Source organism: Lepisma saccharinum, chromosome 29 (assembly GCF_977018435.1).
Source record: "Lepisma saccharinum chromosome 29, izLepSacc3.1, whole genome shotgun sequence".
Classification (NCBI taxonomy): domain Eukaryota; kingdom Metazoa; phylum Arthropoda; class Insecta; order Zygentoma; family Lepismatidae; genus Lepisma; species Lepisma saccharinum.
Genome location: NC_139257.1, coordinates 43174789 through 43200173, shown reverse-complemented (window position 1 = coordinate 43200173; position 25385 = coordinate 43174789). Strand labels below are relative to the sequence as shown.

Below are 25385 nucleotides of genomic sequence, written 5' to 3'. Positions count from 1 at the left end.
TATTTACCGCTTTTGAACCCGAAATTGCGTTTGTTTTTGTACCGAAATTTTGCTTTTTTATTTACGAAGAATATGTGCCTCTACCCTTTCATCATGCAGCAAACAGGGTGAAAGAGATTTCGTCTGTTGACGCCAGTTCCTATATTCTCTCATTGCCTGGCTACACTGCAGTGAACATGCGGCCAGACATGAAATATAGAAAATCTCATTTTGAGCCAATTTCTTTTCACCCACTCTTCTGGCTTCTCTCCTTAATTTTGTCATATTGTCCCGTGTGTTGTAAAAGAAGAAACACCGGATGCATGGAATAATGAAAGACCTACATGTAAAAGGATGATGTAATTTCCTTCTGTATGAATATATCTAAAAGATACAAAATTACTATGCGTGCCTCTAAATGTAGTGGAAATATTTAATACAAATATAAACATTGAGTATTGCAATGTATTTCATGCTTTTAATAGTACTCACAAGTTACTATTAGTAATTATATAAAAACATTCTCGAATTTAGTAATAAATTTCAATAGAAGAATCATACTTTTAGGAATTTTGTTAATTAAAAATAGAAAACTGCCATGTATCTCCACAAACATCCTGCACTGCAGACAATCATTGATATTATGTATTCTTCATATTTTTCTGTGATTACACTTTTGTCTGTGGTGTTCTTCCTATGAGCATTTGAGATGTTTGTTACTCCACTACTTTCTAATACATGCAATTTATGAGAATTTAATTTGGGAAGGATTTAATTTTTATTGCTATATTGCTTACTGCTGTAAAGGAATATTTACAGCCTGTCATCTGTGCTCACACTACTACACTGTACCAATACATAAAAATAAGGGGAAAGAAACAGCAAGTATATTTCTTGAATATAATATAAAACACATACAGTACATTAAACCACCAGTATATTTCTTCTTTTGGCGATGTTCATACTCTGGCAAAAGGAGAAATTACATGATTTTATTACTTAAAAGTGTGGTACTAATTTACTATTCATCGGACAGATTTCTTCATTTTTACACAAGAAACTACTTATGGTAATAACTTCCTGTAGCATTGTCTAACATCTGGAAGGTGTTTTGTGTGATGTGGGAATGTTTCATAGTGGAAATTCATGTTCTTTGTTGAAAATTAAATCTCCGAAGGACAATAGCCTTTGGTGCGTACACGTTCGTACATCATCAAGCGTCGTAACCGTGTTTTGTTGATGTTCATTGGGTATCCAGTGTTTCGAACAGTCTGTGTTTGCAACGAAAGTTGGAAACATGATGTGTCGTGGATGAGTGGTGAAATTCGTACCGGGTGTGGAAGATCCAGTGGATTTTTTAATTTAATTGAACATGGGATCATGTCGAAAATGTGGCAGTGAATGTAAGCTACTTGTTAGAAGGAATGGGCTGTGGGTATATGCCTAATATGATGTGTCGTGGATGCGTGGTAAAATTCAGGTAAGTTTTCCGTATCCTGGAAATGGATTTCTTCAAATTTAAAAGTTTGGGGCTCATTTGGGAGCAGGTGACTCAGGCCAATTTCTAACAGGCCTTTAACAGGGACTCTATAGAGAAAGCCGGAGAGCCTGAGCAGAGCGTAGCTGAGCAGAGGCGGGGCTGCGGTAGTGGTAGGGGGCAGTAGGTCAATTACCCCAGGGGCAGAGCCCGGAATCAGTGGGAAATTTGGACTCAAAAATTTCAAATGGAAATACTTTTTTAGTTTAAATTTCCCACCAATTCCGGGACGGATAGTCCCAAAAAGCATTCACGGATAGCGCCACAAAACATTACAATTTTCTTCGTAAAAAAATGCGAAAAAGTTTAAAAAAAAATTGATCAGATGAGCTTTGTTCACGGGTATTTCTTGGGTTCCGAAGGTTGAAACACTGCATAACGAATGAAAATCGACAAAACACAAGCACGACGCCCAATTATGTAGGAAGGTGTATGCACCATATTGTGTCTCAGGCAAGCAAAAAGACTATGTGAAAGAAGTACTCGTAATGTGAAAAATTGCAATTACTTTGATGAAAGAAACGTCAATACACCTTAAGGAATGTTCCGCGAAGCAGATAGGTAAGTACAAATGTCAAAAATTGACGAAACGAAGATGTTATAGGTGTCCGACAGATAGTAAATTTTTACCAAAAGTGTAAAGTTATGAATATGCAAGATTGAGAAAAAGTATTCTTTTGACTATTCAATTCGTCGTTATTAACTTTAAATAGAACTCATGTAAAGTCTGTAAATGTTAATTTTATTTTTCAAATAATTTCAATTATCAAATTTTACATACAGTGAGCAGTGTATGTAGTCACATTCCTCAGCAATTGAACAATTATTCCACATTTCTACATTAGGTTCAGCCCCTTCCCTTCTTCCTGGCTACATTTTACATGCATATACATAGGACTGACCTCCTCCTCAGCAAAACGCAGTTGTTCCCTTAGATCAGCTTCTCTCTCCATGGAATCTTGCAAATCTCTAAGAAGTTGAGCCGGGTCATCCTGGGAACCACCTCTCATAGATTCCCTGCTAATGGTCTGCAAAATAAAGTAATATAATCCAATGCTGGAACTTTATCATACCGGGTGTCCCAGAAGTCTTTCCCTGATTACAAACTTTATTCATATCCGCTATATGCAATGTAGAGATGTGAAAGTGGTGCCAAAATGTTGAAAAACTAACCAAGTTTTTTTTGTTCCAGGTTTCAGTAACGTGGCTGTAGTGTAGCAGTGTCAGTGCCCAGGAAACTGGGAATGTTCACAAATCAGGAAAAAATCTCAGTGTGTCACGAGACCCGGTCACCAATAACAGTGCAGAGGAACTTTCAAACAACTTATGGAAAGATGACGCCCGATGTCGAGAGCATTAAGTTGTGGTATGACAAATTCAAGACCACAGAATCTGTTGCTGACTTACCGAGAAGTGACTGGACCATCAACCTCAGCGATTTCAAACAACGTAAAACATCAGCCAAAAACTTATCTTTATGATATCTTACACAAACGTTTATTTCTTTGTGCATACAAAGTGATAATTGTACAGGCTTTGTTGCCTAATGATACTAGGGGACACACTGAGCTTTTTCCTGATTTGTGAACATTTCCGGTTTCCTGGGCACTGACACTGCTACACTACAGCCACGTTACTCAAACCTGCAACAAAAAACTTGGTCAGTTTTCCAACATTTTGGCACCACTTTCACATCTCTACCTTGCATATAGCGGATATGAATAAAGTTTGTAATCAGGGAAAGACTTCTGGGACACCTGGTAATATATCTTAAGTGAACCATCTACAATTTTCATTTGCTTAAAAATTCAAGTATTATACATAATTAAGTTAGAATGTAGAAGGTATTTTACATATTTTCTTATTTTAACTTTTTGATGTACTTGTGTTTCTATTGTGTCCCACCCGTGACAGCAAAAAAAAAACAATAAATTTCTCCTTTAACTGTTATACTTCCCCCTCAACTAAAATAGATTATTCTCGCTTTGTCTTAAGTCTTTTGACAATTTACAGAAATTAAAGTAAATTCCATATTACGAGGGTCACTATTTATATTTTGAGCCTAACAATGAAAAAACAGGAATTTGGCATTGAAAACTGCTTTATTGTTTTTTGAAGTATTCTCCTTTATGGTCAATCCACTTTTGCATTCGTTCGAACCATTTGTCAAAGCAGTTTTTCCAATCTTCTTGAGACACCTCCATAATATGGTTTTTGAACGCATCAACGGCGTCTTCAACCAATGAAAATCGTTGTCCACGCAATTTATTCTTGACATTCGGGAACAAGAAGAAGTCATTGGGTGCCAAATCAGGACTGTATGGTGGATGACCCATCAATTCGATTTTTCGACTGTTCATAAAGTCGGTTGTTAGACGAGATGTGTGACAGCTGGCATTGTCTTGATGAAGAATGGTCCGACGGCGTTTGTTTGTTTTCCGTATTTGACCAAAGACCTCTGGCAAACAAATTGTTGTGTACCATTCAGAGTTGACCGTTCTACGTTCCTCTAAAGGCACAGTTGCCACATGACCAGTTTTCCCGAAAAAACAGGCGACCATTTGTTTCGATGTGCTTCGAGCGCGAACAACTTTTGTTGGATTGGGTTCATCTTGAAACACCCATACACTCGACTGCTGTTTACATTCCGGCTCATATGCATATATCCATGATTCGTCACCTGTTACAATCTTATATACGTCTTTTGAAGCACCACGATTGTATTTATTGAGCATTTGTTTGCACTAATTGACGCGAGCGTCTTTTTGAGTTTTTGTCAAATTGTTTGGGATCCAATGAGAACATATCTTTCTCGCAGCTAAATGATCATGTAATATTTTATATATGCTGGTGGAACTAATGCCTATGGTTGCCTCAATCTCACAGTATGTCACATGATGATCTTGCAGTATTAGGTTTTGCGCAGCTCGTCGGTGAGCGAATGGCGGCCACCATTAAATTCATTATACCAGCGTTTCACAGTGGCAAAGGATGGGGCTTCATCGCCAAATGTGGAAGTAAGTTGATCGATGCACTCTTGTCTTGATAATCCACGTCGAAAATCGTAAAAAATCATCGCACGAAATTATTCACGAGTTAATTCCATTTTATTGTTGTCGTGCAATCTCCAAGGCAACATAAACAACACAAATCAAGCTATTGACAAAACATTTGAAGTACGTTATGGTCAATAATGCCAGACGATTCCGTGCAAACGTCAAATTGCGCCTAACTTCAATCAGTGTTGCCAAGGCTCAAAATATAAATAGTGGCCCTCGTAAGTGAAGAAGCAGTGTTTCGTCTGTCCCACCCGTGACACAAAATTGTTCACTGGGAAAGTATTTTAAGGGTGGTTATGTCTAATCAACAGTGTTAAGTTTCATATTTCATTGCGCAGAATCTTTAAGAAGACGGTTGCTTAACTATCAGTAGAATAGTTACTTTAATATAAAAAATGTAGTGCACGTGTCCCACCCGTGACAATGGATTGCCCGTCCCCCAACACACAAATATATATATATTTATATATATATATATATATATATATATATATATTTATATTTATAATGAATATGTGCGGTGACTGCGTACAGAAGTGTGTAAGAGAATCTTATATTTTGCTTACAATTGAAAGCACCTCCTTCTCCTTTATGCCAGATTATCCATGCCTGCCAAATGCAGCAGAGTTTCCATTAATATACAGTGAAACCCCAGTTTTGAATTTTTCTACATTATACATTCAATCTTCATGGTCCCAACATAGCAAAACAAAACATTATGAAATTTACCTCCGTTTTACATTTTCCCACATTTTAAGTTTTTTTTAGCTTGGTCCCATGAAAAACATAAAATCGAGGTTCCACTGTACCAGGTGTGCCGGTTAATAATTCTTAATTTCATCGCTGGATGGTGCTGGAAGCGAGGGTTGGTGCACAGTCTCAACTGTTATGTCAGTGTGTTGCCAGGACAGTACCTGTCAAAATGCCGTGGACGTGCAACTGAGTGCAAGAGATCGTGATATTGAGTTTCTGTGGTAAACATGTTGACCTTCAAACCAAATATGGAGCATGTGCAGCACGTCCTGCATTTCTTGTTCAATCAAAAGAAAAACGAGACTGAAAGCCATACAATCCTTGTGGAAACGTACGGTGACAATGTCCTAACACAAGACGCGTGTTTGTGTTGGTTTCGATGATTCAAAAGTGGTGATTTCGACTTGATAGAAAAATATCGCCCGGGCGAGCCAAAAAAATTCCAAGATGCCGAATTGCAAGCACTGTTGGACGAAGACGATATGCAAATGCAACAACAACTGGCAGAGAAGTGAAATGTCGGTTGCCAAACCATATCTGATCGTCTTCATGCCATGGGAAAGATCCAGATTGGGCGGAAAAGTGATTTTGCAGCACGACAATGCCTCATCACACACAGCGAAAGGCATCAGACACACCATTTCTGCACTTGGCTGGGAATTCTTGCCCAACCCGTCATACACACCAGACTTAGTCCCTTCAGACTACCACTCGTTTTCATCGATGTCTCACTCACTTTCCCAGCATCACTTAAACAATTACGAAGATGTCGAACAATGGCTCGGTGACTGGATCACTTCAAAATGTGAACGATTTTTCTGGTAGGGCAACCACAATTTGACGGACAGATGGGTAAAATGTATAGGTAGAGATGGTGCATACTTTGAATAAAGCATTTGTTACCTTTCTCCCCAGATACACTTGTTTTCTTTCAGATCAATTAAGAATTATTGACCGGCACACGTGGTATATACAATTGATAAGGACAAAGTTAATGTTGTATCTGTAACAGATAATAAAAGCATATCAGTGTGTCAATAAATTTTCAGATAGTTTTAATATAATAATAATATTTCTATAAATAAGTCCTCCTCCGTAGCCATGCGGTCTAAGGCGCTGTGCTTTGGACTCCGACTGCAGGATGGCGTGGGTTTGAGTCTGCCTTGGTTCAGTCTCTGGGTTTTCGGCTTGTGTATAGGACCTGTTGCAACCCACCATCGTGAGGAAATTGGGGAGCTATGAGTGAGTAGCGTAACCTGGTCTCGGAATTCTCCTGTAATGGCTGAGGGTTCAACCTGCTGACCTCATGTCACCCCATTACCGGTTAGATTTCCACATCTCTAGGTAGGATTGTATGAGGGAGACTGGCGGGAGATAGGCCAAATCAATTAGAGGGCCACAGGTTATCTCTGTAAATAGCCTGTAAATGTGTGTGCATAATTCTGCAATTGTTTTTTTTTTTTTTAATATAAGTGTAATTCATGTTCTCCAGTCTTTTAAAATAAAAATCTGTTTCTAATGGAAACAATCATTAGGATGAAACAAGTAAGTGACTCCTTGTATACAAACAGTATTACTCTCATTTTATTTTTATAACTTTATTTTTAATTATTTAATTGTATATAACTAATTGTAAAGAAAAACAATGACCACTGTAATTAATGGTTAAGTGGAAGATTTGGGTTGATTTGGTGTTTTAAGTCCACTTTATGCACAGTAAGGCTAATCGGGACTGGACCTACAGTTTAAAGTGGAATCCGAACCACTTGTGCCTCCACCGGGTATCGAACCCAGGACCCCTTGATTACAAGGCGGCGACGCTACCACTGCGCCATCGGGGAGGCCCTAGGTTAAGTGGAAGAGAAGGCATTAATACCTTCACCTTCGCCATATGAACAAAGTCGTAAATAAATACAGACCCTCGATTTTGTTTTTCAGGGGACCAAGCCGAAGAAACTTAAAATGTGGAAAAATGTAAAATCGAGGAAAATTGTAACAGTTTGTTACATCATGACTGAATGTATAATGTGGGAAAATGTAAAATCTGGGAACGTAAAAATTGGGGTTCCACTGTAAATGAATTTCTCATATCTATCTGAGATAATGGTTTTTCTTGTATGTACACATTGCTTTTATTTAGTCAAAATGAAAATAAATGTCTGATGAAAGGAGCGTGTGTTCTCCTGAAATGTCACAAAGAAAAACTGTTTTCTTATGATTGTAATAACCGTAAACTACAGGAAAATAATTCTATCTGAAATGTTTGACATTTTTGAAGGATTGTACAGTCATGTTCAAAAAATCTGTCGCATGGATTTTTTCTAAGTCCAACGTCTTACGAAATTATGTTGGTAGCTCTGAAACAAGGAAGTGTCGTGAAATATACGATCCTCCAATCAGAGTGAAGTTCGATTCTGAGGACCAGGAGGCGTGACTCACGGTCTTGTCCACAGGAAGTTCAACCAATGCAGCATTTCCAAATATGAGATAACGTCCCCATTGGTTAAATATTGTTTCACTGATGAGAATCGGCAGAAAGATTGCGCAAAAGTTTACTTTGTCGTTTTAATTGCATTTAATCGTTTCAAATTAGTATAAAATTGTCCCAATTATAGTTCACGAGCTTAATATAATGTATTCATGTATGTGTTTGACAATCATATATCACTCATTAGAACAATTGTCACATTGTTTTCAGTACGTGAGATGACATTTCATTTACATTTACGATAAAATAGTGGTTTGGGTGTAATAACAGTTTTCATTAATTAATTTAGATATGCATTTTTATTTGTTGAGTTAATGATTAGGTTAATTCATTATTTCTCGCAAAAAGAGGGAACCACAGCTGAAAGAAAATACACAACTTGTATTATTTAGGTCAAGAGTTCGTTTTAACATCACTTTTTGCACACATAGGCTAATCACGACTCGGGATTCATTTAAATTGGAATCTGAAACATTATGCGACCTAACTGGAACTCGGAAAAGGACACACCGATTACAAGACGTCGATACATTACCACTTGGTCTGGCGAACGCCAATAATAATGAGGGGTTGTGGGAGTGGGAGAGGGGTGACGGAAAGTAGAAAATAAATAGTATTTTTGGGGGTATTTAATGTTATATTTATACACATACAAACCTAAGAAAATATTTATTTTGATACATGTGTGTGGGGGGTGGGGAAGGGGGAAAAGAGAGGGACAGAAAGATATTGGGAGAGATGGGACGAAGAGGTGATTGTGGAAAATGTTTTATTTGACGTTCAGTAATAAAAACAATCAAATCAATGATGCTTATCTTATAAATACCATATATAATGTAAATTTGTTTTAAAAATGGGGGCGGGGAGCTGTTTGTTTTACGTTCAGTGCAGGATAACAAGTGGAGACACATAGTGGTTCATATCTCACTTTAAACTGTAGGTCCAGGCCCCATTAGCCTATCTGTGTATAACGTGGATTTAGAATTCAGTAGAAAATAACGTCGATCTAGTATTTTGGATTTTAAATGCGTTGAGACCACTAAACTTTCCAATTCTTATAAGAAGAAACCTGTCCTCATATTACCATTTTGAAAGAGATAGAGTTAATTGTATAATCTTTCGTTGTTAGTTTCAAAGAAGACTAATTCAAATAGTAACAATAGGAACGAATAAAGCTTACGAAAAGTTTTTGCCACCGTGCGGATTTGAACCTACGACCATTAGAGTAACAACCCAGTGCGATAACCACTACCCCACGAGTTCGTTCCTTCTTACGGCATGATTATGAGTTAAGACCGATACGTTCAATATGCATTAGAAATATAATCCCACCCGCCTCTTTATAAACAACACACCCAAACGCTCCTTTGTAGCAAATGAAATAAAGGTGGTATGAATGTCACAAAACATTTAAGCAAAATCTACTATATTTACGACGCAATCGTTTTACATGGAGAGGCTACAGCTTCGAGAATTGAGGTTGTGGTTTGACTGTAATTGTAGGATACCCCATATCGATAAGCCAATTCTCTAGTGTGCACTAGATTGGTTCATTTGTAGTGACGTGCTCAGGAATTTGTAAAGAGGTATGTGAATATAAAAATGTGTTAATGCAAATTTTTTAAACAGTGAACTCATAATTTAATATCTCTCTGTCCATCTCATTATCCTACTTAGGAACTAATTAGTATTGCAGGAGTCATACTGAAAAGAAATCTCACGTGACAATGACGAGAAATTTGATTTACGGAAGGAATAGTGTTCATATTTTAAAACCTCGAAGGGCCATTTGCTATCTCCCGACTGTCAGTCTCCCTTCCACAATCCTACCTAGAGTTATCTTCAACTGGCAACGAGGTGACGTTGGTCAGCACGTCGAACCCTCAGCCGTTATAGAAGATATCTGAAACCAGGTTACACCAGTCACTCGTAGCATCCCAATTTCCTCACGATGGTGGGTTGCCACTGGTCCTATACAGATAACAGGCCGAGAACCCAGGATGACTCGAATCCATGCCATCCCGCTGCAGTCGGAATCCAAAGCACAGAGTCTTAGACCGCACCGTTACAGGGAGGAGAGTTTTCATATTTTGTTTCTTATAAATGTCGACAATACATTAAATATATTACGCACCAAAAATTAGTGTAAAAAAATAGCCGGTTCTATAAGAGATTCGAACCTTCGATCTTCACTCAACTAGGCCGCTATTTTTAACAATTTCCCATTTTCTCACTCAATAACCTTCGTTGAACGTTTGTCTTAAGAGTCGTTAGCAATCTTGTAAACCTTATTAACCTATCTGCTGTCTATCACAAATGTATTTTACAACCTGGAGTACATTTTGATGTCTGCAATTTAGAACTTGACTTTCGTGGTAAGTAATTGTCTACCGTCTACTATAATAAATAAATCAAAGTCTACATATCTCATATTTTGTAAATGCGACATATCATTGTTAAATGTTAGAAACTATTTCTTATTCCACCGTTAGTTCCAGATTAGCCACAGCATTCTGGAAACCAGCGTGAAACGTGTTTCCCACACTTCCAAGGTCAGGTGAATCCTTATCAGTTGCATTGGATGCCTGTGAACATGTTACTTCATACGTAATGGTACTGTGGTGGATTTCTTCCCCTTCCCCTTTTACCTTGAACGGAAGTTATCCCCGACTGGGCACGACGAATCAATCACAGAAAAGCAGACTGTATAGTAAATCGCATGCCATGTATTATTTTGACCTCCTAGGTTTTGGAAAGTGAAATAAAAAAAGTATGTAACATTAATTGATAATGATTGACTTCTTTGGGTATTATTTCATGACTCTTTTCTACTTACTCCAATGAAACTTTTGTCTACTGTTTTCAGTAGATCAATAGGTGTTTTGAAACATCTATGTTAAGATTTTTTAAATTTGAATTACAATTTGTGTGCCTGAAAACTTAGGGTATTTTACACCCGTCACGCTATACGGGGTCCAGCGTGTCTGAAAACTAAAATATCCTTACCTGGGTTAAAAGCTGAGCCTGTAAAGCGACAGACAGTCAGCACAAACAAGGACAACACACACATAGTCCTACAAAGATCATACTAACAGTAGGTCCAGTCACCAGAGCCTCGTTAGTCTGCAAAATGCAGTTCAGGGTGTACTACATAGAAGTGAGGTTGGTTTAAATTTTAAATAGATATAAAAACAAATTGTTAGTGAGGAGGAATAAAAAGTTTTATTTACAGCTAACATGCTGAGCTAAACACACTACAAGGGTGTAAGGGATGATCTTCCACGAAGTATGTACACCCAATTGTTGCTTCCACGTAGTACACCCTGGACTTCAGTTTGCAGACGAACGAGGTTCTGGCGACTGGCCCCATGGCCAGTATAATTTTCTGTGTTGTCCTGTGTTTGGTCCTTGTGGGTGCTGAGTGCAGCCTCAGCTTTTAACCGAATTCAGAATATTTTAATATTTTAGTTACAACACGACGTTACAGTTATGTTATTTTAGTTCTGGTAAGGGGCTGGACCCCGTATAAAGTGACAGGTGCAAAATAGCCTAAGTGCTGACACACCCAAAATTTTGAATTCAAATTGAAATTCAAACACACTACATGCAATATTAGTACATGTGGTACTGAAGAAAATATTTCACTTGTAGTTCCTCAACTGTATTACACATTAGGCTTACTGAAAGTGTTCAGTAGGAAATCATTGATTTTGAGTAGATTTCCGAGAGACACAGTAGAGTACTACAATTGATAACAGTAGATTCTGTCGACTTTAAACAGTAGAAATTACGTAGGTTTATAACGACGATGAGAATGAAACAGAGGTAAAAACAATGATAATGAAATGCAAAAGCGACCTGGAGCAAACAGGAACGTAGAATGTCTGGCAGCGAGACGCAAGAGTTGATCAAGCGATTGTAGCATCAAATTTAGCTTAGAGCTCATAATTGATATTTCTACATGAGCTCAACATACAAGTTACATACAATGAGAGAATTGAATTGAGTTTACATCTCACGTGATATGTGTCGAAACTATTGTTGCAATTTGAACTGTGAAGTGAATCAATATTCAATTCGATTAACTAGTGAATGATGATATGCTGAGATTTTGTAACGAGATGTGCCAAATGGCTGACAGTATAATAACTTATGGACACATTGATTTAATATATTTGAACAATCTTATAACGTGCGATTTTGCATGAAATTTTATTACTTGAATCTACATCACTTCATTGCAAAGGCTACAAGGCATTTTATGGGTTGTAAAATTCTGTGTTCGATTCACCGTTAGGTTAACTCTGCGATTTTTATTTCTTATTAAACCGAAAAATTATTTATTGCATTTTACTTATTACGAAAATTCGTATATTATTTGCTTTGAGAAATGTAGAGAATATATTGCTTTTCATGCTTTTTTTACAAGAATACAACTATGCATGGTGAACAAAAAATAATGTAGCTAATATAAATACTATTCACAAAAGGATGTCAATAGTATTTATTTGTTTTGTTTCTTGATAATTTTCCCTAAAATAAAAATGTATAAGTTTCGCTGTACATGACATTTCGTCGAATATGACACATGGATCGTTTTTATGCAAATCCTAGTAAAATGATGAGAAATTCAAAAACGTATTCTGAAAAATTATTTTAAAAAATAACATTGAATGATCATTAGAAAGGAGTGTTATTTTTAAAAAAATATATATAACATTTTTATTTATTTCAATTATTAATTAAATACAATACTTAGTTGCTATATATAATAATAATAGGGGTAATCGAACAGAAGTCAAACTTATAATCTTCGGCGTGTAATACTGATAGCCTATCACCGAACCACTTTAACATCATAAAATAAATTGAAGTTTTTTTCTCGGAAATTACTGGCTAGTGCACGCTGGAACCTTGCCATACGAATATCTACCCTACCACTACAAGAAGCCACGTCGAAGCTGTAGCCTCTCCATGTAAAACGATTGCGTCGTAAATATAATAGATTTTGCTTAAATGTTTTGTGACATTCATACCACCTTTATTTCATTTGCTACAAAGGAGCGTTTGGGTGTGTTGTTTATAAAGAGGCGGGTGGGGATTATATTTCTAATGCATATTGAACGAATCGGTCTTAACTCATAATCATGCCGTAAGAAGGAACGAACTCGTGGGGTAGTGGTTATCGCACTGGGTTGTTACTCTAATGGTCGTAGGTTCAAATCCGCACGGTGGCAAAAACTTTTCGTAAGCTTTATTCGTTACCATTGTTACTATTTGAATTAGTCTTCTTTGAAACTAACAACGAAAGATTATACAATTAACTCTATCTCTTTCAAAATGGTAATATGAGGACAGGTTTCTTCTTATAAGAATTGGAAATTTTAGTGGTCTCAACGCATTTAAAATCCAAAATACTAGATCGACGTTATTTTCTACTGAATTCTAAATCCACGTTATACACAGATAGGCTAATGGGGCCTGGACCTACAGTTTAAAGTGAGATACGAACCACTATGTGTCTCCACTTGTTATCCTGCACTGAACGTAAAACAAACAGCTCCCCGCCCCCATTTTTAAAACAAATTTACATTATATATGGTATTTATAAGATAAGCATCATTGATTTGATTGTTTTTATTACTGAACGTCAAATAAAACATTTTCCACAATCACCTCTTCGTCCCATCTCTCCCAATATCTTTCTGTCCCTCTCTTTTCCCCCTTCCCCACCCCCCACACACATGTATCAAAATAAATATTTTCTTAGGTTTGTATGTGTATAAATATAACATTAAATACCCCCAAAAATACTATTTATTTTCTACTTTCCGTCACCCCTCTCCCACTCCCACAACCCCTCATTATTATTGGCGTTCGCCAGACCAAGTGGTAATGTATCGACGTCTTGTAATCGGTGTGTCCTTTTCCGAGTTCCAGTTAGGTCGCATAATGTTTCAGATTCCAATTTAAATGAATCCCGAGTCGTGATTAGCCTATGTGTGCAAAAAGTGATGTTAAAACGAACTCTTGACCTAAATAATACAAGTTGTGTATTTTCTTTCAGCTGTGGTTCCCTCTTTTTGCGAGAAATAACGAATTAACCTAATCATTAACTCAACAAATAAAAATGCATATCTAAATTAATTAATAAATTAATTTATGGGATTCATATTTGAGCAATAGTGTTCTCTTGCGTTATTATGGTATACATTTTCCTGTAAAACTTGAATATCTACTTAATTTCTTGGAATTATTTACGGGCCTAGTTGCGATAGAATTTGCGAAAACTCTTGATGCTTAAACCTATATGAGAAGAAAAAAACAATAGTTAATTCTAGATATTGTGGGTTCCCAAAGCAAAAGGATAAAAACATAAATATTCCATGTGCTGCTATATGACAGATGACTGTAATCAAAAGAATGCAAAAGTAAAATATATACAAACAACAATAGGAACTGAGAAACGCAGACAAGACAATATAAGATAAGCCAATCAACAATGGAAACAAATACACTCAGAGCAGTTCTATGTTACCATTTTCATTATTTTATTTATTCCAGTGTTCTTCTGCAATTAATGAAGCTTCCAAGACATTCAAATCTATGTTTCCCATTACTGTTTTTAAAATCCTCCTCTTTTTAATCATATTCTTATCGTCGATGACGTGAGCTGACAAACCTGTTCTTGGGTTTAAATTTGTAATGTCCAAATCATGTTCGTGCCATCTTATTGCCATTTTCCTCGTTGTTTGTCCTACATAATCCTTTGAACATGAACAACTTATATTATATATTTCTGTCGTTTCCGGATCCCCTGGACCCCCCGTAAATACGTCCTTGATTAACAACTATGTGCAGTGTGTCAAGGGGTGTGTGTGTGTGTGTGTGTGTGTGTGTGTGTGTGTGTGTGTGTGTGTGTGTGTGTGTGTGTGTGTGTGTGTGTGTGTATATACACACATATGTATGTATATGTATGTATGTGTGTGTATGTGTGTATATATAATCTTGTGTAGTAGTAGTTGTGCATTTGTGTTTTATCTTGTGTAGTGGTTGTTATGTGTTTGTGTGTCTTGTGCAGTAGTTGTGCTGTGTAGTGTTTTTGGGTTTGTCTTGTGTAGTAGTTGTAGTGCCTAGTGTGTTTGTGTTTATTTTGTGTAGTAGTTATGCTGTATAATGTGTTTCTGTTTGTCTTGTGTAGTATCGGTGGTGTGTATGTATGTGTCTTGTGTTGTAGTTGTACTGTCTAGTATGTATGTGTAGTAGTTGTGCTGTCTAGTATGTTGGTTTTGTCTTGCGTAGTAGTTGTGCTGTCTAATTTGTTTGTGTTTGTCTTGTGTAGTAGTTGTGGTGTGTTTGTGTTTATATTTTGTTGTAGTTGTGATGTGTTTGTGTGTGTCTTGTGTAGTAGTTGTGCTGTCTAATGTGTTTGTGTTCGTCTTGTGTAGTAGTTCCTCCATTCATATTGGGGGTTAGGCGTAGAGCTGACAACTCTGCACTGTAAAAACACATGTCAAGAAACAACAATATAAGGCCATGGATGTTCCCAAGGTAAAATATTCCGGAGGTAAAATAGTCCCCCGTTCGGATCTCCGGGTGGGGACTACTTTGGGAGGTCTCTGGACTAAGGATAAGATCTACGTTAGGAAGAAGGATATTAAATTAGGCACCTGGAATGTTCTGAGCCTTTACCGGCCTGGGGCATTTCAGTGTACAGTTAATGAGATAGTTAAGTATAAATTAGATGTAGTAGCTGTCCAGGAAGTTAGGTGGCCAGGAGAAGGGAATTGTAAAACTAAAAATTATACTTTTTTCTATGGTGGTACTGAAAATCATAATTTTGGAACAGGCTTTTTCATAAATAATAGAATTATCTCGGCTCTTAAAACAGTAGAATTTATTAATGATAGGATATCATATGCAGTTTTACAGGGTAGGTGGTGTAAAATTATTTTAATAAACATACATGCACCAACGGAAGATAAAGATGATAATACTAAAGATGATTTTTATGCAGAGTTAGAACAGGTCTTTGATAAATTTTCTCAGTATGATATGAAAATTCTGTTAGGTGACTGTAATGCACAAATTGGCAAAGAAGAGACATTTAAACCCACGATTGGTAAAGAAAGTCTTCATGAATTAAGTAATGATAATGGTATAAGATTGATTACTTTTGCAACCTCAAAGAATTTAATTGTGAAAAGTACCACTTTTAAACATAAAGATATTCATAAATATACCTGGTCTTCTCCAGATGGTAAAACTCACAATCAGATAGATCATATTCTCATTGATAAGAGAAGGCATACTAGTATAATTGACGTTCGTACACATAGAGGTGCTGACTGTGCTAGTGACCATTATTTAGTAATTGCTAAATTAAGAGAAAGACTCTCAGTGATAAATCATAAGCAACAAAATCTAAAAGTTCTAAAATTTGATACAGGAAAGTTTACTGATGAAAGAATTAAGAAAGATTACCAAATTAAACTGTCAAATAGATTTGATGTTTTGCAGGATTTAAATGATGATGAAAATATAAATGAAACAGACGTAAATAAGAATTGGGAGCACATACGTAATGCAATAGAATCAGCAGCTAAAGAAAGTATAGGATACCATAAACCGAGAAAAAGTAAGCCATGGTTTGATAAAGAATGTCATAATCTAATAGAAATAAGAAATCAGGCTAGACTTAGGTGGTTAAATAACTCTGATGATACAAATCTAAACAATTATAATAGAATAAAGCGAGAAGTTAACCGCATGTTTAGAAGTAAAAAAAGAGATTACTTGAAAACCAAAATTAACGAAATTGAAACAAACAGCAAAAATAAAAATATCAGAGATTTATATAAAGGTGTAAATGAATTTAGAAAGGGGTGGCAACCTAAAGTAAACTTGATAAAAGATAAAGACGGTGATTTTCTAGCTGACCCAAGTGATATTCTAAATAGATGGAAGAACTACTTTAATGACCTTTTAAATGTCCATGTAGGAGATAAATCAGAAGTGAATGAAGTACACACAGCAGAACCTTTAGTTCCAGAACCCAACTTGACTGAAGTTAAAGATGCTATTAAAAGGCTAAAGAATAACAAAGCACCTGGCATTGATTTAATACCAGCTGAGTTAATTAAATATGGTGGAAATTCATTAATGTATCAAATTCATAAATTAATCTGTTTAATATGGAATAAAGAAGAAATCCCTCAACAGTGGAAAGAATCCATAATTGTTCCTGTGTTTAAAAAAGGTGATAAAATGAACTGCAATAATTACCGTGGAATTTCTCTACTCTCAACAACATATAAAATATTATCTAACATTCTTTTAACAAGACTAACCCCATATGCTAATGAAATTATAGGTGATTATCAATGTGGATTTAAACGTAACAGATCAACTACAGATCAAATTTTTCACATCAGACAGACACTTGAAAAAAAGTGGGAATATAATCAAAATGTCCATCAGCTATTCATTGATTTCAAAAAAGCATATGATTCAGTCAAAAGAGATAAACTATATAATATATTAGTTGAGTTTGGAATACCTAAGAAGCTTGTTAGTATGATAAAAGTATGCACCAGTGAAACAGAAAGTAAAATTCGTGTGGGTATTAATATGTCTGACAAATTTACAATTCATGATGGGTTAAAACAAGGAGATGCATTATCTCCATTGCTCTTTAATTTTGCCTTAGAATATGCTGTTAGGAAGGTAAAAGAAACTAAAGAAGGACTAAAATTAAATGGTGTGACTCAGTTGTTAGCATATGCAGATGATGTAGACTTACTGGGGGATGATGTGAATACAATTAAGAATAATGCTAAAATATTTTTCAAAACTGCTAAAGAGATAGGTTTGGAAGTTAACAAAGAGAAAACTAAATATATGCTTACAGGCCGAAACCAAGTGTTAGGTAATAATCAAAATCTAATTATTGATAACAACTCGTTTGAACCAGTTTCCAAATTCAAATACTTAGGAGTAATATTAACAAATGAAAATTATATTAAAGAGGAAATAAAAAGTAGGCTTAATTCAGGAAATGCATGTTACTTCTCTCTTCATAAACTTTTGTCTTCTCGTTTAATATCTAAGAAACTGAAAGTTAAAATATACAAAACAGTAATTTTGCCTGTAGTATTATATGCATGTGAAACTTGGTCCCTTACATTGAAAGAGGAACATAAATTGAGAGTATTTGAAAATAAGATCCTTAGGAAAATATTTGGACCTAAAAGGGATGAGGAGACAGGTGAGTGGAGAAGGTTACATAATTTAGAACTACATAATTTGTATTCATGTCCAGATATTATTAGAATAATTAAATCAAGAAGACTTAGATGGGCAGGCCATGTGGCACGAATGGGAGAGGAACGAGGAGTTTACAGGATTCTTGTTGGGAAACCTGATGGTAAGAGACCTGTAGGAAGGCCAAGACGAAGATGGAGGGACAACGTTGAGATGGACCTAAGGGAAATCGGTAGGGATGGAAAAGAGTATATAGAACTTGCTCAAAATAGGGAAACATGGAAGGCCTGTGTTGCTGCAGCCATGAACCTTCGGGTTTAAGAAGGCTAGAGAGTTAGTTAGTTTAGTTAAATTAATTAATGAAAACTGTTATTACACCCAAACCACTATTTTATCGTAAATGTAAATGAAATGTCATCTCACGTACTGAAAACAATGTGACAATTGTTCTAATGAGTGATATATGATTGTCAAACACATACATGAATACATTATATTAAGCTCGTGAACTATAATTGGGACAATTTTATACTAATTTGAAACGATTAAAGGCAATTAAAACGACAAAGTAAACTTTTGCGCAATCTTTCTGCCGATTCTCATCAGTGAAACAATATTTAACCAATGGGGACGTTATCTCATATTTGGAAATGCTGCATTGGTTGAACTTCCTGTGGACAAGACCGTGAGTCACGCCTCCTGGTCCTCAGAATCAAACTTCACTCTGATTGGAGGATCGTATATTTCACGACACTTCCTTGTTTCAGAGCTACCAACATAATTTCGTAAGACGTTGGACTTAGAAAAAATCCATGCGACAGATTTTTTGAACATGACTGTACAATACCAAATTGGTACATTGTTGATCAATGGTATTGGTAAAATTTGTTGTGTATATGTTATTGTTGATCAATAGTATTGGTAAAATTTGTTGTGTATATGTTGCTCCAGCCACCTGCCCTCCCTTCCTCAAAAGGCATGAACACTAAACATTTACTCCAATGTGAAGTCAGTACTTCCATAAAGAACAGACGCAATAATTCAAAACTTCTTTATATTTTGAAGAAAAAATAGTTTTTCATGCAGGAAGTTGATAATTATACAACTAAAGAAATCTCATCTGCCTTCTTACCTCCCCAGGTGCAGTTTTAGCAATCTGCCCAAGCTTCGGAGCTTTCTTAGGTTTGTCTGCTTCAAACTTAGGCACCTGCAGCGTGTTCTTGGCTTTCAGCTTCTCCTGGAGCTCCTCTATTTCCTTCTGCAGGCGGATGGCCACTTCGTTTGAGATGGCAACTTCTTGCTCAAGCTTCTTGATCTTCTCGGCTCTGTCAACCTCTTGAGATCCTCCAACGAGCTCTCTGCACTTGCGCTCCACTTCCAACTTATCAGCTTCCATCTGTTCGGACTTTCTTTCTGATTTGCGAAGTTTGAACTGGAGGATCCGGCAATTCTTGGCTGTTTGCTCAAGCTCTTTTTTCAAGGATGCATATTCCTCTGCTTGATCCTCCCTATGGAGAGACGTAGGAATATCAGTGAACTTTTATGAAAAAGTTACTTGATTGATTATGCAATATATTTCATTAACGCATGAGCATTTTTTCCTATACTAAATCTGCATAGCACAAGAACCACTATTGGGTTTTTGAAAGTAAAGGGAAAATATGGAGGGTTGTTTCTGATCTCTGGTGTCGACTTTCAATTGGACTTTATCTTAGGAAATGCCATGTCTAAAACACTCCCTCCATGCATCTTTAGTGTCTCTTCACCTTCATTTCTTTTATAGAAGACTTTTGTGAAGAACAGACATGTCCAATTGTTCTTACTCCTCATTACAGGCTTTCCATAAGCCAATGCTAGTTTCCTATTGCCCTTTTCAGCAGTCGAAATGTACGAACATACATACATATTCACGGTGGCGAAGCATCCTAAGAGGCCCGGAGGCTGGGCCTACCCTAATATATTTGTCTATTACGGATTATTTTATTACTTATAAATTTCATTAAACGACGCTTAATAAAAGAGAACTGAAATTCTAGGTCTTCCGATAATTACCGCAAGTTTGCAACCCTGCTTGTAACCGTATCTGCGCATTCAGCAAGGCCTGCCTGCGAGTGCCTCAGCTGGTCCCATAACAACCTATGTGATTTGTGCGGGAAAGCATAATTTCAGGGGCACGTTCGCCTGTAATGTAAACTGAGAGGCCGGCCTCTTTTCTCTCTCTCACCCTCTCTCCCTGACTTCCGAAGAGTGTCGATCGTGTACGAGCACGTGACGAAGCAAGCAGTGGACGCACAGAGCTTGTTGAAGCAGTGTTTCCATGGAAGATTCAGAGCTGTGCCGGGAGCGGAGCACACCCAGCTGCTAACACCTCTGAGCCTGGCATCCTAACTCATCAAAGTAGGCAATATTAGAATTCTAACTGCAAATAATGCATGCAAGTTGGTTAGCAGTGTTAAGTTTTGTGCTTTCAGCTCTTTTGAGGAACCGCTTTTCGCGAAGTGTTAGCTGCTGGATGTGCCCCACACCAATCTCGATTCAGAGAGGGAAAGTATTTTATTTCTTTGAGGAAAGGGATATTGAGGCGAAATTTCCTTTCATGATTACTGACATTACTAAAAAAAGCGCTACTTTTAAAATGGGGCAAAGTACAATGCAAACGTATAGAGAAAATCCATGTTAGTGAAATTTTCTAGTCGGTGTGTTACACAGAAAGGTGTCCGTCCATGTTCTTATTTAGCATTTCATCATTTTCTAAATCATATTATGATTTTCTAAAAAAGTCACGTGGTGAAGAAGAAATATATTCATAAAAGAGTTAAAAAGAAATAATTGATTGATAGATTTAGTTTATTTTACTTAGCTTTCTGCCATTTTTGGCTAATTGGGAAGATGAGAATGAGCGAAAATATGATGACATTGACGAAGGACACTCACAAAGAACACCTATGCACAGGTGGGGATTCGAACCTGAGGCCCTTGTCGTAGCACGCTGTTATAACCAATCTGCCACGGAGGTCAGCATTAAAAAGAAATAAACGCTAAGTGACGATCAAGTGTTCCATTTCTTTAATGCAAGAAACATTTACAATACTGTTATTGAAGTAGCAAATAATTTTTACGAGCAGCTTCAATATAAGAAATGTAAGATGGGTAGGGCCTCACAGAACGGCTTTTTCATTGGGTGACGCGTGGTGAGAACATTGAGTTCCATTGTCAGTGTTTTCTGACCTTAAGACAGAAGCGTCTTTATTCTCAGATATCTAATCGAGACTAGACTAAAGTAGAATCTGAACCAATGCCTCCAGGGGGAATCTAACCTTCTACTTCTTGATTATAAGGCGAGAGCGTTAATCACATTATCCTTTACAATCACTATCCCGACTTAAGTAGACGAGATTCAGGCAATATGTTATCTTTTATTTTCTAGGGGCTATATTTTAACATACTACTGTTAAAAAAAATCACATCTTCCCCTCCCCCCCTCAATCCCTGCTCCATCCTGTGCCTACCCTTCAAGAGAGAACATGCTTCGCCACTGCATATTCACTGCATTTTATTGGAAGGAACAGTACCTTGCATTTCGAGTACCATGTTTGAAAATGTTTTTTCACCAGCTAGACAGTAGTTTGTTGCAGTTACATTGATAAACATATACTTTATCCAAGTCGTCATAAATTTCCATCTTTCTTCTGCCACGTAATTCTCATCCAGTTCTATGATTTGTGTGATGTTTTGCAATTTGACAAGTCAGCAATTTCCAAACTCTGCTCTTGTGATGCCCTTTCAGCTTCAAACCCTAGTTGATAATCGTGTTTACAGTTTTTAAAGATGTTCCCAACTTGAGTGCAATGTTTCTTTACTGCCAGATAATAGAGATTTAATACAATACTTGATATAATTTAAATGTTAAATTGATGAGTTTGGTAGCCAATCAAGATGTTCAAGTGGGACATAGTTTGTTAACATTCTTAAGAAAATGTAACATGAAATTGTAAAGGGAAATTATTTTACTTTTGTTCAAAATAGTTCTAATGCAACTTCCCTGAAATAATGCAGGGAAAATATATAATGATAATTTAAATGTGAAGTAATTATGTATGTTCCAAAAAGAAATCATGGACACAAATTGGCGTAAAAGCTGTTAGGTTCAAAATAAAGATTGATTGATCGATTAATAGAGATTTGACATTCCTCAGCATGTCTGGAGTAAAGCTAGATGCAGGCGTGTGATAGCCTGTTCCATTCCTTTTGGAATTATTCTCAGACATGCCATTCCCCTAACCCCTTTCTATTATGCAGACGATTCCCACTGCCTGCTCTCATATATGAAAGCAGAATGGCTATAGTTTGCGTCGGAAAAGACAGCAGTGTAGGCTTCCCAGGATGGCTCAATTTGCTTCGGCATGTAATGTTCAGCTGAACATGTGCAGATATACCTGCAACTGGCTTGTATGTATCCTCAAAATGCTGGCCTTGGCATACAGACAGCAACACCACAAACTTGATATTTACTTGTAGAGATCAGAAACAACCCTCCATAATGAATGAATATTAATTTTTACCAGGGTTCAGCTGAAGAAAGCGAATATTACAAAATTGGATTATCACATGAACAGAAGAGGTGCATTGAAGAAATTAATCAGAAACATCTTATTACATGAACAAAATCTGGAATTGTTTAAATTTACAATGAAATAACTCTATAATATTTTTTAAAATGTGTATACTGAATATTACTGTTACAGCTGACAGCAAAATTTATTTCAAAAACTTTTTATTTGCTTCATTTTTCTCAGAATGAAATTGAAAATTAGCTTCATTCAGCACGTCTTTCAAACACATCTTAATTAACTTATTTAAATATATATATATATATATATATATATATATATAATAAATTAGGATAAGTAAATTAACACCTATTTCACCCATAAACTTCTCCTTTCTATAAGTAAAGTGAAAACCTGCTCGAGATTGAATTATTGCTTTAAGTCCACTTCATGCAGATAGGCTAATCGAGACTGGACGTATAGTTTAAAGTGGGATCCAAACCACTTGGGTCTCCACTGGGTATTGAACCTGGGACCCCTTGATTACAAGGTGATAACTAGGGCTCGGAAGTTGAAGAAAAATCCTTTTTATTTCCTAGTGTCCGAAGACGAGGCCCAACATAATATACAAGGGTTGATCAAATGAAAAGGTACGAAACGTCGTAACAACGGAATCGTTTATATAATACCGATGCTGCAATGGGAGCATGTAACGGGATATGTAGGGGTGCGATTGGAGTCGCCGCACGGCATCGGAGCATGCAGGGGAACGCGCATGCGCAGGAGAGAGCAGAGGCTCCGATACAGAACGCCATCCAAGTGACGCGGCAGTGTGTGTTCGGACAGGATGGCGTTAACATTGGCAAATTCGACTGTTGAGGAGCAGCAAGGCGTTATCCATTTTCTGACAGCGGAAGGTGTTAAACTGGCCAATATTCATCGCCGGATGGTGAACATTTACGGGGAAGACGAATGACCGGGGCTGCTCATGGAGGGTGTGGTTCTGCTCCATGATAACGCACGTCCACACGTCTCCAGGGTCACACACGCGGAACTGGCCAGGTTCAAGTGGGAGCAGCTAGACCATCTACCCTACAGTCTGGACTTATCCCCCTGTGACTTCCATGTGTTTGGTCCCCTGAAAAAGCATCTCAAAGGAAAGCGCTTCACCTCGGACGATGAACTCAAGGACGCTGTGAAGGACTGGGTCGCGTCACGGCCAAAGGAATTCTGGGAAAAAGGAATCATTCGGCTCGTTCATCAATGGGATCAATGTGCTCAGGCCTATGGAGGATACTTTGAATAAAGTATTCATTTACACCGACAGTGTCGTTTTGCACCTTTTCATTTGATCAACCCTTGTATGTTCATTTTGGGTCATTGTAGACCAGAAAAAGGTGGGTTTTATTTGTCCTTTTTCGGCATTTTTTGGCTTATTGGTCTTTTTTAGCCTTGTTTTTAGGTCTTAATGGCTGTTTTTTTGCAACTTCACCTTCTTTCGACTACGTTTTTACTGCCCATTCTCAATTCGAATCATCATCAGTTCATCACCTCTTAAACATCCTTTCTGTAGTAAAGAATTAATAAAAACAGAAATAAATAATAAATATGTAATTAAAACTGAAGTTACTAATTAATTTGGATCACATTTATAGTCCTTTTTTCTGTTTTTAGGTCCTTTTTTTATATTTTTAGGCCTTTTTATAGGTCTTTTTTTGGCAATTTATAGGTCTTTAACTTTCGAGCCCTAGTGGTGACATTAGATAGATTGATTGATTTAGTTTATTTTACTTCGCTTTTTAGGCCACTTTTAGCTAATTTGAGAAGATGGAGATGAGTGATGATATGACACTCACAAACACCCATATCGAGACCAGGATTTATGAGCAAACACACATACAAAGGGTGTGAGCGTAGTATAAATAAAATTGGAGTTGTGGAAATCCACACAAAAGTGGTAAAGATAAGATGTCAAAAAAAAGGGCTGATATTTTTTAAAAAACAAGAATTGATAAACAAGTACATACCTTGGCTATTTTTCGACGTAGTCACCATTAACCTCCCGACATTTCTGATAGCGTGGCACAAGCTTCCGTAGACCCTCTGAATAAAAATCTGCCGTCTGAGAGTGCAGCCAGAACTGATGTCTTGAGCACGTCACTGTCGTTGAAACGCTTCGATCCAAGCCACTTTTTCAGGTAAAGAAAAATAAAGAAATCGCTGGGGACAAGGTCGGGGCTGTAAGGGGGATGATTGAATAGTTCCCATCGAAATCTTTGAATTGTCTCAACAGTACGAGCAGCTGTGTGTGGGTGGGCTTTGTCATGGATCAGAAAAAATCCAGAGCGTAGCATTCCTCTCCGCTGATTAGTCAGTGTTTCGCAATACACCTCTGATGTAATTGTTCATCCTGCTTCCAAGAATTACACAAAAATCATACCCTTTTGGTCCCAAAACACGGTTGCCATGATTTTGTGAAATGATGGTGTTTGTTTGAATTTCTTCGTTTTAGGAGAACCAGAGTGCCGCCATTGCATTGACTGCTGCTTCGACTTCCCAGTGGCATACGATGTCCAAGTTTCATCCCCCGTCACTATGTGCAAAAAGAGGTCATCCCCATCCTCCCCCCAGTGGGCCAAAAAATCACGTGCAGCTGTCCTTCTTTGCTCTTTGTGAGCGTCTGTCAGCATTTTTGGTACCCACCTCACACACAGTTTGTGATACCCCAGGTTGTCAGTCACAATTCGATGCACTGT

The 25385-nt window shown here is 37.0% G+C and overlaps 1 protein-coding gene across 5 annotated transcripts in view; it reads right to left on the bottom strand.

The window, feature by feature from the left end:
• LOC145981333 (uncharacterized) overlaps positions 1–25385 on the bottom strand; it is a 292919-nt gene that overhangs the window by 136986 nt on the left and 130548 nt on the right. For all 5 annotated transcript variants that reach the window (XM_083114544.1, XM_083114543.1, XM_083114546.1 and 2 more), the window contains exons 7-8: positions 19212–19587; positions 2419–2544 (exon numbers count right to left, since the gene is read on the bottom strand). In XM_083114544.1, coding sequence (XP_082970670.1) covers positions 2419–2544; positions 19212–19587 — 502 coding nt within the window. The remainder of the gene's footprint in view (positions 1–2418; positions 2545–19211; positions 19588–25385) is intronic.